Consider the following 17,712-nt stretch of genomic DNA (forward strand, 5'->3'; position numbering starts at 1 on the left):
TGGAGGGGGAAGGAGAGGGGAGGAGAGGGAGAGGTGGGGAGGAGGGAGAAGAGGGAAAAGACAGGAAGCAGGGGAAAGGGTACAGCGGTGGGCAGGACAGGGAGAGGAGCAAGAAGGGCGACAGGAGGAGGAGCTGGGCCAGCCCTGAGGTCTAAGCAACTGTTCTGCTTGCGCTTCCTGGAGCCTTGTAAGAGCGCGTTAAATTGGAAACTATTAACTATGATACTTTCTACAGAAAACGAATTCAAAATTATGGCAATAATAAGGTGCTGAGCTCATTATCTCAGGAATGAAGGCCATAGCTAGGTTGGACTCAGGCAGGGCAGGTTCAGGAGGGCTCTGGCTCCACATAATCGTTTACAGCTTCAGGTATCACATTTAAGGCAGTACATTGCTCAGAGGAAGAAGAGGGATCTTCTCCCATGGCCCCTTCTTAAAAGTGAAGAAACCTTTTCCCATAAGCCTCCCTGCAGACTTGCCCTCCAGTGTCACTGGCCAGAACTAGATTATATATCTATTATTAGAACAATCACAGGCAGAGAATAGGATCATCATGAATAATACACCATTCATATTAACTCGGGTCTATCTCCAGAAGGGGACAAGATCACCTTCCCCTTAGTCACATAGGGGAGAGACAGATACAGGACCACTACTTCTGGTGGGGCAAGTTGTGCAGTACAGGACTCCAGGGGGCCCCACTCACACTCCCACTCATTGTCATTTGTAAAGCTATTATGACAAGTTTCCAGCAGATGGCAGTGAAGTGCTTGGAGAAAGGCCGGCTTTTTCTGATTCACACCAAGTCACAGTGAGGTGATAAGGTAGGTAACAAAAATCAAGATTACATTAGAAGGGAGGTGGGGATGAAGGTGGGAGACGAGTGCTTGCTTGGTAGGTAATGAGAGTCCTGCAACATAAAGTAAATAGTCAAATTCATTGTAAACCTTTTAAAAGTATGTGTGGTAAATTCTATTTTAAGGAAATAATTCATTCCAGATTTAAGAGAAGTTTTAAAAATCTTTATTCAATAAATTCTAATGTAGTTACTCCGAAGGAAAAAAAGAAAACTGGACAGATATTCTAAATTGAAAATCATTATGTTTATCAATAAGAAGTTTTTAAAAATCTGTCAAGATTGATTTCTACAAGAGCAGCAGCATTCATACAGCAAAGACCCTACTTTCTCTCTCTCTTATATCAAATGATTAAGGTATATAGAAAATTATGACACCTTGGAAAAAGATACCAATTGAATGGATGAAATATTATTACCAAAGATCAATAACATTATAAGGCATGATTAATTTTAAGAAATCTGGGTAGGGAGGGTGGGAGGGAGGGAGACGCAAGAGGGAAGAGATATGGGAACATATGTATATGTATAACTGATTCACTTTGTTATAAAGCAGAAACTAACACACCATTGTAAAGCAATTATACTCCAATAAAGATGTAAAAAAAAAAAAGAAATCTGAGCTTTAAAGAAAGCTTTAAATTTCCTTTACTATTTCTGTCATGTATCCACAGAAAACGAAAATATAGTTAGAACTAAACAAGCAAACAAAGGAAAAAGTTGGCAATACAGAGTGATATGTCAGGAAAAATATTTTAAGAGAGCCTGAGTAATCAATTTTCTTGTTGCTGTAACCTCTACCACCTTCTCTAATAATAAAGCAAAATTATACAAATAATTATGTGATATAAGAATGCAAGTTTTTAGGGCTTCCCTGGTGGCACAGTGGTTGAGAGTCCGCCAATGCTGGGGATACGGGTTCGTGCCCCAGTCCGGGAAGATCTCACATGCCGCAGAGCGGCTGGGCCCGTGAGCCATGGCCACTGAGCCTGCGCATCCAGAGCCTGTGCCCCGCAATGGGAGAGGCCACAACAGTGAGAGGCCCACATACCACAAAGAAAAAAAAAAAAAAATGCAAGTATTTTTAGGATCAGTTTACACTGTGGGTCAATAATATATGCAACGTGTGCGATGAAATGGAATTCCTTTCATATCTTCCCTGTGATCACGGGCATAGTCCCATAAGAAATAATCCAGAAGAATGGAATTGATCTCTCCACTAGTTTTTTCATCCTTTTTTTCAGTAAGCTCCAGAAGACAATCCCGGATCAGCTCAACACACCAAAGTGAACACCCTCTGATTTCCACCTCTTGCCTATTCCCATATGAAAGCACTTCTCCTGAAAGGGAAAAAAGACAGAGCAAGAAGCACTAATAGTCAATGAAATGAAATCTACTCAAAACTTTACTATAGGACAAAACACAGTATTTAAATAGTACTGATTTTAAAATTGTAAATCTCAGATTTATTTTTGGTAATTTAAACCATTTCTAAACTCAGGCATTAATTCAAAATTGCAAGTTAAGTTCCACAATGACAAGGACCATGTCCAGCTTAGTTGTCTCAATATTCCTAGGACCTAACCTAGCACCTTGCATATACTAGCTCCCCAATAAATAAAAAGTATGGAGTAACCATACTTTTTTTTTTTTGGCTATGCTGGGTCTTTGTTGCTGTGTGCAGGCTTTCTCCAGTTGCGGCGAGCGGGGGCTACTTTTTGTTGCGGTGCGTGGGCTTCTCGTTGTGGTGGCTTCTCTTTGTTGCGGAGCACAGGCTCTAGGCACGCAGGCTGCAGTAGTTGTGGCACGCAGGCTCAGTAGTTGTAGGTCGTGGGCTCTAGAGTGCAGGCTCAGTAGTTGTGGCACACAGGCTTAGTTGCTCCGCGGCATGTGGGATCTTCCCGGACCAGGGCTTGAACTCATGTCCCCTGCATTGGCAGGTGGATTCTTAACCACTGCACCACCAGGGAAGTCTCTAACCATACATTTTAAAATATGACAGCAAGATTATTAAATTACTTTTAGAGAGGATTTAAATTTTGGGTTTAATGTCAGGAAAAATAAAAACATTATTGCAAAATGTGGAGGACTCCTAGAGGGCCAAATAAACAGTACCTCCCTTCCCCACTTAACACTGTCTTGGGGACATGCCAGGTACATCAAGGAAAACCTAGGAAATCAAAGTTCTTAGCTTAAGCAAGGAAAACCATCATCATTCTTCGGATTTAGGATCCTTGAGAGCTTGTTTGGAGGTTCTAGCAGGGGAGTGCAGCTACTTGTATACCTTTGACCAAAGAATGGTCCTCCTCTATCAGGGAAGGTCGTCCTCTTCCACCGAGTGTGCAGCTTCAGGAGGGACGCACATGGAGCAGTGAGGGAGGAAGGGGACACCCGCCTAGCCAGCCAGATCAGCCGAATCAACCCTGGCCATCAATGGGGTGACAGATGTCACAGCCAGATTGCCCTTACATCCTGGATTCAGGATCCTTTAGTCAGCTCTGCCTGAATATGGAGCCGCGAGCTCCTATAGGACCTGCAGTATATTCAGCGCCCATCTCCAGGGTATATCTGATCCTGCAGGGTGGGCGCTGGCAGTGCTTTGCCAGGGAGACTAGAGCTGGGCTCATCAACTCAACTGCCTATAAAGATAAGCCAGATAGAGTAAGTGGATGCAGCTGCCAGATGCAAACTGTGGTGAGCTAGAGAGCATGTGCTGCCCCGTGTAAAGGTAAACCCAATGTACCTATATTTCTCTACTCTTACAAGAGAAGCCAGAAAGTTGATTTTCATGTGAAATCTCCTATTTGTCAAGTGCTGATAACTAATTAAAAATCACTTAAAACACTGTTCAAGCCAAACAAAACACATCTGCAAGCTATATTTGGCCTCTGGCCACCAATCTGTACCCTTGTACAGAGCTTCACAGTACCTGAGAGGCCCTGTGATCCACTGAGACCTAGGGAAAATACCCTAGCCCCACTGAGTTCCACTCTGTCACCTAGGATCTTAAGTGTCCCCTCCATCCATCTCTCCCTGATCCCTGGGGCAGGTGGAAGAACAGACACTGGCTGTGTCCCTCCATTTCCTTACTTTGCCCCAGGTGCCAGCATACAAATCCATTCTTCAGTTCTCTTGCTAATCAACTCCTTCAAACTTGACTATCAACTTGCCAGATTTGCCAAATCAACCATGACAGTGAATTTGGAGGTAGATACCACACCCAAGTGGAGCCATTAGATAAGACCACTGCCCCAGCTAACAGCTTGACTGCAACCTTGAGCCAGATGCACTCAGTTAAGCAGCACCCAAATTCCTGATCCACAGAAACTGTGAGATAATGTTTGTTACTTTAAGTCATTAAATATGAGCATAATTTGTTACACAGTAACAAATAACTGTAGAGTTGAACTGTGTTCCCCCCCCCCCACAAAAAAATACATTCGAGTCCTAACTCCTGGTACCTGTGGATGTGGCCTTACTCGTAAAGAGCCTCTACAGATGTAATCAAGTTAAGATGAGGTCATAACTGTGTTAGGATGGGCCTTCAATGCCATGACTGCTGTCCTCATAAAAAAAATGAGAGGATACGAAGAGACAGAGGAGACACAGTGAAGAAAGCCATGGTTGGAGTGATGCAGCTACAAAGCTAAGGAATGCCAAGGACTGCTGGCAGCCACCAGAAGCTAGGAAGAGGCAAAGAAAGATTCTTCCCAACACCCTTCAGAGGGAGCAAGCATGGCCCTGCAAACACCTTGATTTCAGACTTCTAGTCTCCAGAGACATGAGAGAATATATTTCTGCTGTTTTAAGCCATCAAGTTTGTGATAATTTGTTATGTCAGCCATAAGGAAACTAACAAAGTAACTAATACAGCAACTTACAGTATGGAATAGGACATGGACTTTGAAACAGAAAAAGAATGAAACCATTTGAGAGGACTGACATAGATTAGAGTCAGGGAAGGTAACTTGGCCAACATATTAGGCCTAAAAGTCAGCCTTAGAATCACAATGAAGAATCTAATTTAGCCAAACTGCATTGTCAGTCTTTATAGCTAGCTAAAAAATATGCCTTTGGCGAAGAGATGAGCTAAAGATAAAATGAACAGAAATCTAGGTAGGTAAATGAACAGAAATCTAAGTAGGTCTTCCAAGGGCTGCCCTACCCAGAAGAGAAGAGAAGAAAAGAATTATACATGTAGTATATCCTCAAGTTTGGAAAAAGTATCACTGGATATCAGTTAAGGAAGTTTCTACCTCATCTAATCAAGCCACCTGGTTCTAGATTTCACTTAAGATAATCTTTAGGGACTTCCCTGGTGGTCCAGTGGTTAAGACTCCATGCTCCCAATTCAGGGGGCCCAGGTTCAATCCGTGGTCAGGGAACTAGATTCTGCACGCTGCAACTAAGAGCTCGCATGCTGCAACTAAAAGAGCCCACATGCCTCAACTAAGACCCGGCGCAGCCAAATAAATAAATATTAAAAAAAAAATTTTTTTAATCAGTGTCCTAGACTTATGTGTGCTCCTTTATATTTATAGGTTCTATCAATTTTTCTCCTCTAGTTGTTAGTAAAGTACTTTTTGGGGAAAAAAAAATTCCAACTTTGCTTAAATAAACTAAGAGGCAAGGGAATTTGCTCCCCCTATGACAAACTAGCGAAGGATAGTTTGAAGCTGGATGTAATAAGAGGCAGTAACAGCTGCAGCTGGACATTTGGAAAAGAGCCTCTGGAGGTGAAATGGATGGTACAAGAAAATTCAGACAACTCTGTACAACTACGCTGGGTGATCCCTTCTCACCAGAGTTTTTCTCACAGTAGCAGAGACAACTGGGTGCTCTAAAAACTCAGGAGAAGGAGACAGACAAAGCATGGAGAGTTAGGAAAAGCTATGTGGAAGAGGTGACAATTGAACTAAGCCTTTGTGGATGTGTAGGATTTGAATTGAAAAAAAGAAAATCTGGGTGAGGGAAACCAAGCAAGAGTGTGTTTAGAGATAGGAATGAACATTCTATACGTTGGCCAAAAAAAAGATCAGCTGAATATGGCTGTATGTAGAAGCCCTGACTGCTAAATGTTGTCCCTTTTAAAGGTATCCAACAATTAATGACCCCAGACATGAGCATTGTGACATAAAATAGCTTGTTATTTTTCAGATGAGGAAATGGGCAAAACAGATTGCCCAAGGCTGCATAAAAACCTGGTAGAAGCAATCATAGAAATAATGGTACTTTTATATCCTGTGCTATTCTTATTTTGGGTGATTGAAATCTATTTCACAAGAGAAAATTATTCAATCATAAAAACTACTTCTTTTAAAAATAAAGAAAAAAGTAGCTGAAAATACTGTACTTAAAAGAGAAATTAACATGAAAATTGTACAGTATAATTATTTTCCTTATACAAAGAAATGTTTAAAAAACAAAAAGCTACTTTTCATACAAACACAATTATCTATACTCACATATTATAATAAGGCTCCCACTCTTGAGAATCAATAATCAAACCCAATAATGGTAAATAAATAAGCCTAGGAAAGTGAGTGACTTGTGCAAGATAAGCCAGTGACAGACCTTGGAGCCTCCTAATGCAAAATCCAGTAAATATTACCTATCTCTCAGCCCACCTGTTTTTTTTTGTTTTTTTTTTTTCCTGTACGCAGGCCTCTCACTGCTGTGGCCTCTCCCGTTGTGGAGCACAGGCTCCGGACGCACAGGCTCAGCGGCCATGGCTCACGGGCCCAGCCGCTCCGGGGCATGTGGGATCTTCCCGGACTGGGGCACGAACCTGTGTCCCCTGCATCAGCAGGCGGACTCTCAACCATTGCGCCACCAGGGAAGCCCTCAGCCCACCTTTTATTTCACAGTGTAGTGTGCTCTTCAGCTTAGCACTCTTTAAATACAAACCTGAACTGTCTTAGTGTTGCACACCTTCACATGACATAAATTTAAGTTTCATTTTATTATAAGACTCTGAAATGATGATGTCCAAATAGTGTGATTTCCAACAATATCTATATTCCACACTGTAAACAACAAAAAGCAATTTTCTTTGTAATTTAATTGCCCCTGCATTCTTCTTTACATGTGCTTTTAACAGTAATAGTGTTTTGTTTTGTTTTTTAAGGAAGGAAGACCTTTTGTGAAAGAAACTAGACAAAGACCCAACATATAACAAAGAATGGCTTAATTAAGCTGGCAAACCTTTGAGAAGTTTCTCCAGTAGTTCGTCAGAGTATTTCAGGGCTCCCAGGTAAACAAGAACCTGAGGTAATCTATAGTCAGCAAACATGGTGATTCTGGAGATGTCCTTAAAGCAGCCGTCTCCTTTTCCCTCTAATACACTCCACGTATCTGCCACAAGGATTTGGGCCCGTTTGTAAAAAGAAATTCTTTTCCCCTGATGAATGAGGAGAATATAAATGTTACCTGGGTATGTGAAAGCTTTATGTATGCTACTAAAAAAAAGGCACACACAGAAAACATTTTTCAAGGGTAGAATAATCTTACTCTTTGGTAAGAAATTATAGGCCTTCTACAGAAAAAAAGAAGGGGTCTAATAAATACTAAGTTATCTCTATCACTCCAAATTTACTTCCTATATTTTTCAAAGCACATAAAATACAATTTATGTAATCATGGCACTATTTAGTGTTCTTTTTCAATGGCATTACTTCATATACATATTTCTGTGTCACTATAATCCACCTGCTTGCTATTGTTAAGGGCTAGATAGCATTTCTTTAGAAAGTTTAAGTTAAAAAATGTATGTTTTTCTGATTGCAACATAATTCACATTAATTGTATAAAATATGGAAGAGTATAAAGAAGAAAATAATCATTCCTAAATTCACCTCTGAAGAGAATTACAACATCCATTTTTTAGTTTCCTTTCAGATAAAATGATTAACTTATTTCAGAGATAAAGACAAAACTGATCAGCAGCTATAATTTATCAAGTCTACCCTTTTTGGAAATGGTCCAAGTTAATATGTAAGTCTATATAACAAAATTAGTTACCAATTATATTTATACATGGAAGAAACAAATTTAACCAGGCATTATAAGATAATGGGTCATAATTTAACTCAAAAATTCCCTATAGGGACTTCCCTGGTGGTCCAGTGGTTAACACTCCATGCTCCCAATGCAGGGGGCCTGGGTTCAATCCCTGGTCAGGGAACTAGATCCCACATGCCGCAACTAAAGATCCCATGTGCCGCAACTAAGACCCCGGTGCAGCCAAATAAATAAATGAATTTTTTAAAACTCTCTATAAAACTACAAATGCTCATTAGCTTTCACTATGGAAAAACAGATAATTACAGTCTACTCCTAGTCCTAACACCAATGCTAATAACCTCAAATCATCTTCTATAACTGCTAGTCTGCTAAATGTGAATAATCAGTATCACTGGCTCCCAAAATATATTCTGACCACCTTGGAGAATGTTTAAATAAGTAAATGACATAAAGAAGTAAATAAAAAATGAAATTAAATTCTTCAAGGAAAGACTCCATATAAAAATTCTTTAAGATGATAATACAGATTCCTTTATTTACTAAAAAAACCTCCAATGCTACACTGTCCTAATGAGAAATAACCTAATATTCCTTAACCTTAAGGTATACCTCTTACAATCAATCCAGATTTACTTTTACTAAATAAACTAAATTTCATTTCTTTTTTTTTTTAAACTAAATTTTCTAAGGCCACCACTAAAAAAGCAGGTATCTTGTTTTCTAGGGCAAACACATACACTCATTTTTTGACATAGGGTAAAGACTGTAAATTACAATGAGTGCTGGGGGAACAAATCACCACTAAGAAATATCCCTATATCATTTGCTAATAATCTATATTCTCAAACCTATCAAAATATGACAACCTGGCAGCTGTTCCTCTATATACACTGGACTTATATATGGTAACTAGGTTTCTAATTCAAGTCTACTTTATTAAACAGCAAGGCATAAAACTTAATTGGCAAAATAAAACTGTTTCAAACAAAATTATTACATCATAATATTTACTATGATAGAAGCTACTGTCTCCTATTTTTAACAAGATTCATAGAGCAAACTGGAAAAATCTAGGAACCAGACTTATATAACAAAATCAGTGCTGGCATCTAACAAAACACAAATTGTCACATCATGAGCACTGCTTCCATGGTAGCCAACTAGTATCACAAGGATTAGATTATAATACCCTAAAATGAAAACAAAAACAAAAACAAATTCAAGCAAAGAATCTAAAAATAAACTCAAATCACCTATAAAACATTTTCTTAACAAGCTGATATGGTTTTTAGTAATGAAATAATTTTAGTAATAAAATTCTACATCTGTAAAATATTAACTGATATCACTGAAAATACCAGTAAATCCCCAAATAACAATTACCCTATATTTCCATAATATTGCTTTGTGAATAAAATATTTTCAAAATAGTACCTTTATAAAGTAATTACCAGTGTAAAACTCTATAACCATGAGTTGATTTTCTGCAACAAACTTATTATGAACAAATTAGAAAGGTCAAAAATTACAAATGCTTAAGAGTAACATAAAATGTTATCAATTAAAATATCAGAAAAGCTCATGCTTTTCATGTATATTTATCAGTACATCAGCGTAAAGGAAGCCAATCTATTAATTAGGACTTTTATATAGCTACTGAATAGTCTAAATCAGAGTCACTTGAAGAGCTTAAAAAAAATAGTTCTTTTACCCATAGATCAGAATCTTTGAGGATGGTGCTTTGGAAATGTATCTGAATTTTGAAGCTTCCTAACTGATTCTGGGGCACAGCCAGGTTGGGAAATCACTGATCTAAAACTGTCTCATTTAGACAAATTTTCTAATTTCATTAATTTGTTCATAATATCTAAAAGTGAATGATAAATCGCAGTAACTAAATAAACATTAAAAACAATTGTAACTATTTTTATGTAACTTGCTGAAGATTAAAAAATACAGCAACCAATACCATGACTATATTACGAAGGAGCAGGGAAAAGGGCATTCCAATACGCTGTGGCTGATCATCTTTCTGGAGAAGAGTTACCATTTTTATGTATCACAAGCCTGAAAATCCTGGCCATGCTCTGACTCAGTAATCCTATTACTAGGAATCCATCCTAAGAAAATATTACGGGTGTAAACTGTTGTCAGTATTGCTTATTATTATATAAAACGGAAAACAATAAGATACAAAATTTAATTTAAAAACTAAAACTGTGTATCACAATTATTCTGGTAAAATAGTTCAGGCAAATAATTATGGTAATGTACATCCATATGGTGGAATACTGTGAAGTCATTAAAAATAGTAGTATGGAAAAAAAAGTGTGCTGTGAAAGAATTTTTATTGACATAGATGCTCATAATATGTTAAATTTTAAAAGTTTGTATAGCATAACTCTCCCCCACTCATATGTATACACATTCACACACACAGAGAAAAAGACCAAATTGTGAATAGTGGTTACCTCTTGGCAGAATAAAGACTGCTCCTCTGTACCTTCCAAATTCTGTATTAATTTGTTTTACTTTTGCAATTAGAAAATTTTAAAATATGGATTAAAAGACATTTGATTTTAGCACTTTCTGAATTCAGAAGCAGCACCCAAACTTAATTTGAATTCCTTTAGACTTGGAATTAATTGAGCAAAGTGCTCTAACTATTTATATATCTTTTAAATGAATATGCAAAAGTAACTGTAAATTAACTAATCAAAGGGTTAAGTGAGCACCCACTACATGCTCAGCGTTATGTTAGGAATCATACGGCTTTCAGAAATATAGTGCTTTTGTGTAACAATAATGATAATCTTATGAAAAAATACATGAAAAAATATAATACTCCTTTAGGAAAGTGTTAAAAGGTTTAGGTTTGATTTTTGTTACATTTTGGGGATATTTCTGTAAGAATGTATTTTAGAAATAAATACTGATGGGAAATGGTTCAGGTACTAATTTTCATTTAAAATGTATCAGCCTTAAAATTAATCTATATCCTGGTACAGTTTTTAACTGAACTTTTCAGCATACATAACAAATCAAAAGAAAGCACTATGCTGTAAATAAAAGAGAAATTCAACAAATGCTTACTAAATCAACACCATAATCTACCAAAAAATCACTCCTTTCTTTCACAAAGACAAAAATTCAGGACAACTTGAAAGTAAATAAACTACATGGTGTCCTGAGTTCATTGCATCCTGAAGTCATGTTAGATTTAATCTCAGCCCTTCTTGTACAACAACCATGTCAGTTCTGGAATACACAGAGTCTCAGCCACATTAATGGCAGTTTGATTTATTTTATACACTGTTTAATATATTTATAAATGGTTGGAATGATGGACCAAGGAACTTGTTCCAAATTTCCTGAAAAACAAGGTTGAAATGACATACTTTGAAGACAAAGATAAATCTCAAAGTACCCTCTGCATTAGTAAAATTGTTCCTCAGAAGAGAATAAAGTTCAACAGTGGCCTAGGGCCTCTTTTCTAAGAACTGCCTCTGTCCGGCCCATTCAGTCCTCGCCCAGGAGTTTTAGAACCCAGAGGAAGTTTCTCCCTCTCTCCCTGATGGCTGAAGTGATAAAATGCAAAATTCATGGACCTTTTCTACTTCATGGAGAAAGCTGGTCTGCAGTAAAGGAAAAATGGAGTCAAGAGAAACAAAGAAGAGAGACTGAATCCTGATGGCATTGAGTCCCTGATCCTGGATGTTTATCCCCAGTACCTATCCCCAAATTCTTTTTGCTTAAGTTTTTTCTTGTTTTGTGTCTGTCAGTTGCAATTAAAAGAATCTTAACATACATAATCAGGCATCTCTCACTTTACAGCAGAATTGAAAAGCTAGCTATTTCTTGACTAAATGACCTAAGATACACTAGTTAACCTTTCTTTTTTTCAGACTTTGGTTCTTGGTCTGCAAACAGGACTGTAATGTTCCTTGTCCCTAGGCCCCACAGAGTTGTTCTGCGGATCAAATGAGAGCGTCTGTGCAAACACCTTGTAAATCATAAAGAACGATTTGAACAATATTACTGGTAATTTTAGTTGCAGAATTGTGATCACAAAAGGGTAGCTTCAAAATTTTAAGTTGACACAAGTATTCATTAACTTAGTCAATAGATTTACATTATATGATCCCCCTGAAGTTGCTTTCAATTCTACGTCACAGTTAAAATAAACAGTGATAACAAATTCTAAACGAATTATACAAAAACAAAATCCAGGTGTACACTGGGAGAGTACACAAAATGTTCACCCTTTTAAAAGAATGCCTATTTAAACTCTTTTGTACCATAAAGCAAATAATACTGTTAAAGTACCCTGTGTATGAAAAAGAAAACACACAGTATATATACATTAGAACTCTGCAAGAAATATTTTTTATTAGAGAGAATTTAGTATACATCCTGATTTTCATCCAATGAAGTAAATTTTTTGAAGTACTAAAAGGACCTCACTATCCCTAAGTGACAACATCATGTTGAAGGTCTAGTGTTAATTCAGGTTTGAAACATTTTTAAAGGACAGAATAAAGAGAATACACTGATTAGAAAACATTAAGAAAAGTAATATCTTTGAAACACTACTTAATAATTTTGTTATTGTTCCTTTGTTCCACATGGAAAAAAATTCCAAAATTTAAATTTTTATTCTCAAAAGGAATTCTGGAAGTAAAAGAGTTAACTATGAGAAGATAATTAAAGAACTCTAAAATGGCCAACAGGGGCTTCCTAGTGGCACAGTGATTAAGAATCTGCCTGCCAATGCAGGGGACACGGGTTTGAGCCCTGGTCCGGGAAGATCCCACATGCCGCGGAGCAACTAAGCCTGTGCGCCACAACTACTGAGCCTGCGCTATAGAGCCCGTGAGCCACAGCTACTGAGACTGTGTGCCACAACTACTGAAGCCCGCGCGCCTAGAGCCCGTGCTCCGCAACAAGAGAAGCCACTGCAATGAGAAGCCTGCGCACTGCAACGAAGACCCAATGCTGCCAAAAAATAAGTATATTTTAAAAAATAAAAATAAAAAAAATTAAATGGCCAACAGAAGCAACTCACCTCAAACTGAGTCACATCTCTATAAGAAGGAAAGCTTTCAACTACCAGGTGCAATAACTTCTGAGCACTTTTATCACTTTTTCGGACACAATTAAGAAAAGAGCCTTCAAATTTCTCAAGCAGAATTTTCCCAGTTTCATTGAGAATCCGATGCCTCTCTTCTATCAAAGGCATGGGGACGTCTGTGTCAGAACGGAGTATATGCCGAACCTCATCCAGGGTAACTGTGGCATAGTACGAAGCACTAGTTATTGGTATCCCTTGGGGAGAAAAGAAAAGGCATTGGAACAACGTCATACATTTATATTCATTAGGCCCTTGCTATTGCAACACAATTAAAATGAAACCACATAATTGTTAAAGGAATGCATAATTGTTATAGGAATGCAGTAAAAGTGGATGAGTAATTAAAAATCAGAAGCAGATCCCTCATTCTCTATTTGCTTGTCTGTATTTGTTCATCCACTTCTAACAATTGTAATATTACATCAGATGTATTTTGACTGTGTAAAATGTGTTATAATTTCTGCCCTTTGTTCCTCAGATGCCATCAAAGTGGCATTCTTTAGAAAACTGACTTTGACTTAGCTGTGACAATGATAAATATTAGAATCATTTCCCACTGAATAAAGATTTTATGCCAGCCTCTTCTCATACTTTTAAGCAGAGGTACCGGCAGTGAAGAACTTCAATTTCGCCTTATCAACACATTATTCCATCTCCCAACCCGCTCTGTGGGACCCTCCCACTAAACTGAAACCTCAAAGCTGCTGGGTCTGACCGGGAGAAGGGGCACCAACCTTCGTCCAGGGCTCTGTTGACCGCGGCGCACAGGGACCAGTACCCACTGTACGTTTTCCCCCCGTACCCCACCAGACATCTGTGCTCGTCACTCTCCGACCAGAAGGAGAAGTTGAGCGTGTCTGTCACGAACACCCAGTTAACGGCGGCCTCGTCGGCCGCCTTGGGGTTCAGCTCATGAAGGGCCTTCCAGGCTCCCACGCGCAGCTCGGGCCCCGCGGCCTTGGCCAGCAGAAGCTCGGCCACCCTCCGCACGCCTCCGCAGTCAATGAACACATCTCGACTGTTCTCCGCAATGAATTCTGCGGACTCCCTGGGAGTCAGAAGCCCGTCCATCCGCCCCTCTCCTGTGGAAAGGGAACCGACGCTTTCGCCCGCAGGCCAGCCAAACTCTCTTCCCTCTCTAGCTGGGGCAAGGGCCAGGGTCCCCTACGACTCCTCCTCCCTTTCCACCGCGGGATCGCTGCCCTAAAAGGCTCCCGCCCTCTCAGAGAGGCTAGCAAAACCGACTGGGCCCGGCCCCGACAGCCGAAGCCGTACCAGACTGGGGAACTGGGCATACCGCTGCGCTGCGCAGCGCGCCAGCCCGAGGCCGCAGGCACTTCCGGGAGGGCGGCCCCGCCCACTCGCGCCGGGGCGCACTCCCAGGACCCGCCTCCGCTTCTGAAGGTCTGGAAACCGCCTCGAAGCGTCCGGCGCGCCGTTGCTGGGAGTTGCCCACTCCGAGACGTGGGGCTTGGCCGTTTTGCCCGTGCTCCCCCCTCCCTCGGGCAGGTGGGCCTGCGTCCGCCGCTGTGGCCCGAGTCGCGATGATTCCAACCGGTGTACTGCGTTGCCCTCACTCGGCTCCCGCCCCTCCCCTCTCCACGGAGGGCGAAGTCTAGGCAAGATATCCGTGGCGACGCCCTGCATCCGGGTTCCTGGAACGCGAGGAGCTTTCTGGCCGCGGGTCTCGGTATGGGGGGCCGAGCCACCCCTAGACTACGACACGGGTTGGCGGTCCCGCCACCCCCACCCCCATGTCCCAGGCAGGCCACTTCTTCATTTTGCTGAATCCTGGCCCATTTGGAGGTTTAGGATTAGTTGGAATGTTTGGAGAAATGGATGAGGAAACAAGTGTCTTAAATCGTTAAATTAATATTATGTGCCTGGATTTGTGCTTAGATACCGAATCCCATGTAGTCTACGGCCGTGTCAAAAGCAGCAATCGTAATCCCTATTTGTGCAAGAGAAGCTGAGTGATTCAGTGCTTACTTCCTGGTCATAGCAGTGGTCTGGGCTGAGATTCCATCTCCAAGTCAAGGGCACTTTCCACGAACCAAGCTCACCAGTGCCAACCATCCTGGTCAAGTAAGGGACTATGTCAGTGGCTCTAATCAACTGAAGAGACATTATTATAAAATATAAGTATCACCTTACAGCCCCAAACTTAAAAAAGCAAAACAAAACAAACGCACACAAACCTTCTAGTAGTATAAGGAGAGAGGTTTAGGAGTCAGTTTAGTGATGATCCAAGTTTGCCTCGTGATGAAATTTTGGTATAGAGGCATGTATTTTTTTCTCCTTCAGAGACTTAAATCTCCATGGATCATATAAAACGTTCACATCTTTGAAAATCACCCATTAAAAATAATCATCAGTAGTCATCTCTAGTTATTGAATTGGGGGAGTATTTGGAACTTTAAGTCTGACAACTGTGCCTTTAGAGAAGCAGAACACCTTCATCCCTGCAGTTTCTTCATTTGGATAAGAAAAAGGAATTTTAAGAGCTTCACTACGATTTACTCTTCCAGAAAAAGTCACTAGTACAGTAATACGGTTGTTGAATAAATGTCAACCTGTTGACTACCCTAGCAGTTGTAAGTCTTGGGAGTCAAAGAAGTTGATTAGTAGGGAGTTCCCTGGCGGTCCAGTGGTTAGGACTTGGTGCTTTCACTGCCACGGCCCCAGGTTCAATCCCTGGTCCGGAACTAACATACCGCAAGCCATGTGGCCAAAGGAAAAAAAAGTTGATTGATTAACAAGAAAATTTAGCAATCTATGAAAGAATCCAAGAGGTTAAATAATTTAGGCCATTTTCTTATACTGAGGCTTGTTGACAAAAAAAAAAAAAAGTCAAAATTCTATGTTCAGGCTATTGAGTGAGACATAAGAGTAGTATAAACAAAAGTAAAACATGCTTCCTTCTCTCAAGGAACTTGTTAAGATAAAGCATAAACGTTTCGTGTATAAGAGGAGTTTTTTTTTTTTTTAAGTGTGTTTGCAAGATGCTAGGAATAGAAAAAGTGAGTTCTTTACCTACTCAACATCCTTTCCCTCTTTCTTCCTTCCCAGCAGAATTCTTTTTTTTTTTAACATCTTTATTGGAGTATAATTGCTTTACAATGGTGTGTTAATTTCTACTTTATAACGAAGTGAATCAGCTATACATATACATATGTCCCCATATCTCCTCCCTCTTGCGTCTCCCTCCCACCCTCCCTATCCTACCCCTCTAGGTGGTCACAAAGCACAGAGATGATCTCCCTGTCCAGAAGAATTCTGACGTTGTTCAGGAATCTCTCTCTTAACTCATAGTTGGTGTAGCACAGCATCCTCAGCTCCAGAGGTGGTCTGGACTGGTCTAAGGGTAATATTACCCTCTTGCCAGGGATTGGATTAGGATCATGCATGTTCCCCAGTTCACCTCAATGAGTTGCAAGGATAGGTTTGCAGGATGCTTCCAGAAAAGCTATTCCAGGAGAACTTCCAGAAGTGATTCATGCTCCTTCTGGACATGGTTGTTCTTGGATATGAGGCTTGAAATTGCTACAGTCTTTTTTCTTTTTTTTTTTTTCGGTATGCGGGCCTCTCACTGCTGTGGCCTCTCCCGTTGTGGAGCACAGGCTCCGGACGCGCAGGCTCAGCGGCCATGGCTCACGGCCCAGCCGCTCCACGGCATGTGGGATCTTCCCGGACCAGGGCACGAACCCGTGCCCCCTGCATCAGCAGGCGGACTCTCAACCACTGCGCCACCAGGGAAGCCCACGTCAACTCTTAAGTTTGTCTTACTTTTGGATTCCAGTTATCTGAGTTAATAAACTTCCTTATAGTTAAAGCAGTTTTGAGTTGGGTTTTCTATTATTTGCTATGAAAGCTTCCTATCTTAGGCAGCAAATACAGACATGCTATCTGACATCTTATGATCTAGTGGGGAAGGCAGACAATCAAATGTCTGGGTAGAATTATGCTTCAAGCAACAGAAAACCAGATTCTAGTGACTAAACAAAAAGGGGATTGTTATTCTCATATAATAAGAAGTCCAGAGGTAGGCACTCCAGGGCTGGTGCAACACTTTGAGAATGCCAGCAAGGAGCCAGGCTCCTCGCTTCCTGTCTCACTATCACTAGTATGTGGCTTTATGGTTGTAAGATGGCTCTACCCTTACAAAGCATTGTGTCCACAAAAAGAAGTAAAGGGGGCAAAGGGCCAAGGAAACATGCCAACTGAGTATGTTTCTTTTGAAAACCTTTGCCAGAAGCTCTACCACATAGGCATAGGCTTTTGAAGAGATCAAGGGAGGGAGGCATGGTCAATGATGTTGTGTCCCTATCATTTTCCACCCCCCAAACAGTAATCAAGTTAGATTATTCCAGTTATCAAGAGAGCCATCATTCTGAATAGCTAAATTAAATGTCAAGCATTGGCAACAATCATTGCTACATCTGCTATTTTCTGTCATGATCTGCTATGGCAGATACTTAAAAAAGTGGGTTAAAATGTATTCTTGGGCAAAAGTTGGCTAGAGCAATGGATGGACATTGCTAGAGAGCAGTAGTTTCTGATATATGCAGAAGGAGGAAATTAAAGAAGTAAAATGGATTTTGTGAAGGTAGGATATCTGTTATTTTCATTTCTCCTGACTCTCCCGAAGTGACCAATATACTAAAGCCCCAAGAAGGCTTAACAGAAAAGAGATATGGTTCAC

The 17,712-nt window shown here is 40.2% G+C and overlaps 1 protein-coding gene across 2 annotated transcripts; it reads right to left on the reverse strand.

The window, feature by feature from the left end:
• Positions 1 to 1,007: 1,007 nt before the first annotated feature.
• On the reverse strand, positions 1,008 to 14,584 carry C6H9orf64 (chromosome 6 C9orf64 homolog). Of its 2 annotated transcripts, none has more exons than XM_032635023.1 (4): positions 14,286 to 14,584; positions 12,945 to 13,204; positions 7,061 to 7,256; positions 1,008 to 2,196 (listed from the first exon to the last, which is right to left on the reverse strand). In XM_032635023.1, the coding sequence occupies exons 2-4, from the start codon at positions 13,116 to 13,118 to the stop codon at positions 1,964 to 1,966; spliced, it is 603 nt and encodes a 200-aa protein (XP_032490914.1). In that variant the 5' UTR covers positions 13,119 to 13,204; positions 14,286 to 14,584; the 3' UTR covers positions 1,008 to 1,963. The 2 variants fall into 2 exon arrangements, with proteins under 2 accessions (XP_032490914.1, XP_032490913.1); XM_032635022.1 differs by having other exon boundaries at positions 13,745 to 14,328.
• Between the last annotated feature and the right edge of the window lie 3,128 nt (positions 14,585 to 17,712).

Source organism: Phocoena sinus, chromosome 6, assembly GCF_008692025.1.
Source record: "Phocoena sinus isolate mPhoSin1 chromosome 6, mPhoSin1.pri, whole genome shotgun sequence".
NCBI lineage: Eukaryota > Metazoa > Chordata > Mammalia > Artiodactyla > Phocoenidae > Phocoena > Phocoena sinus.

Coding starts and splice junctions, on each gene's coding strand:
- C6H9orf64 (XM_032635022.1), bottom strand. CDS start 14,081: ATGGACGGGCTTCTGACTCCCAGGGAGTCCGCAGAATTCATTGCGGAG. Junction 7,257..12,944: donor GAGATGTGACTCAGTTTGAG/GTGAGTTGCTTC, acceptor CTCATTCATCAG/GGGAAAAGAATTTCTTTTTA. Junction 2,197..7,060: donor ACTGGAGAAACTTCTCAAAG/GTTTGCCAGCTT, acceptor TTTCCCTTTCAG/GAGAAGTGCTTTCATATGGG.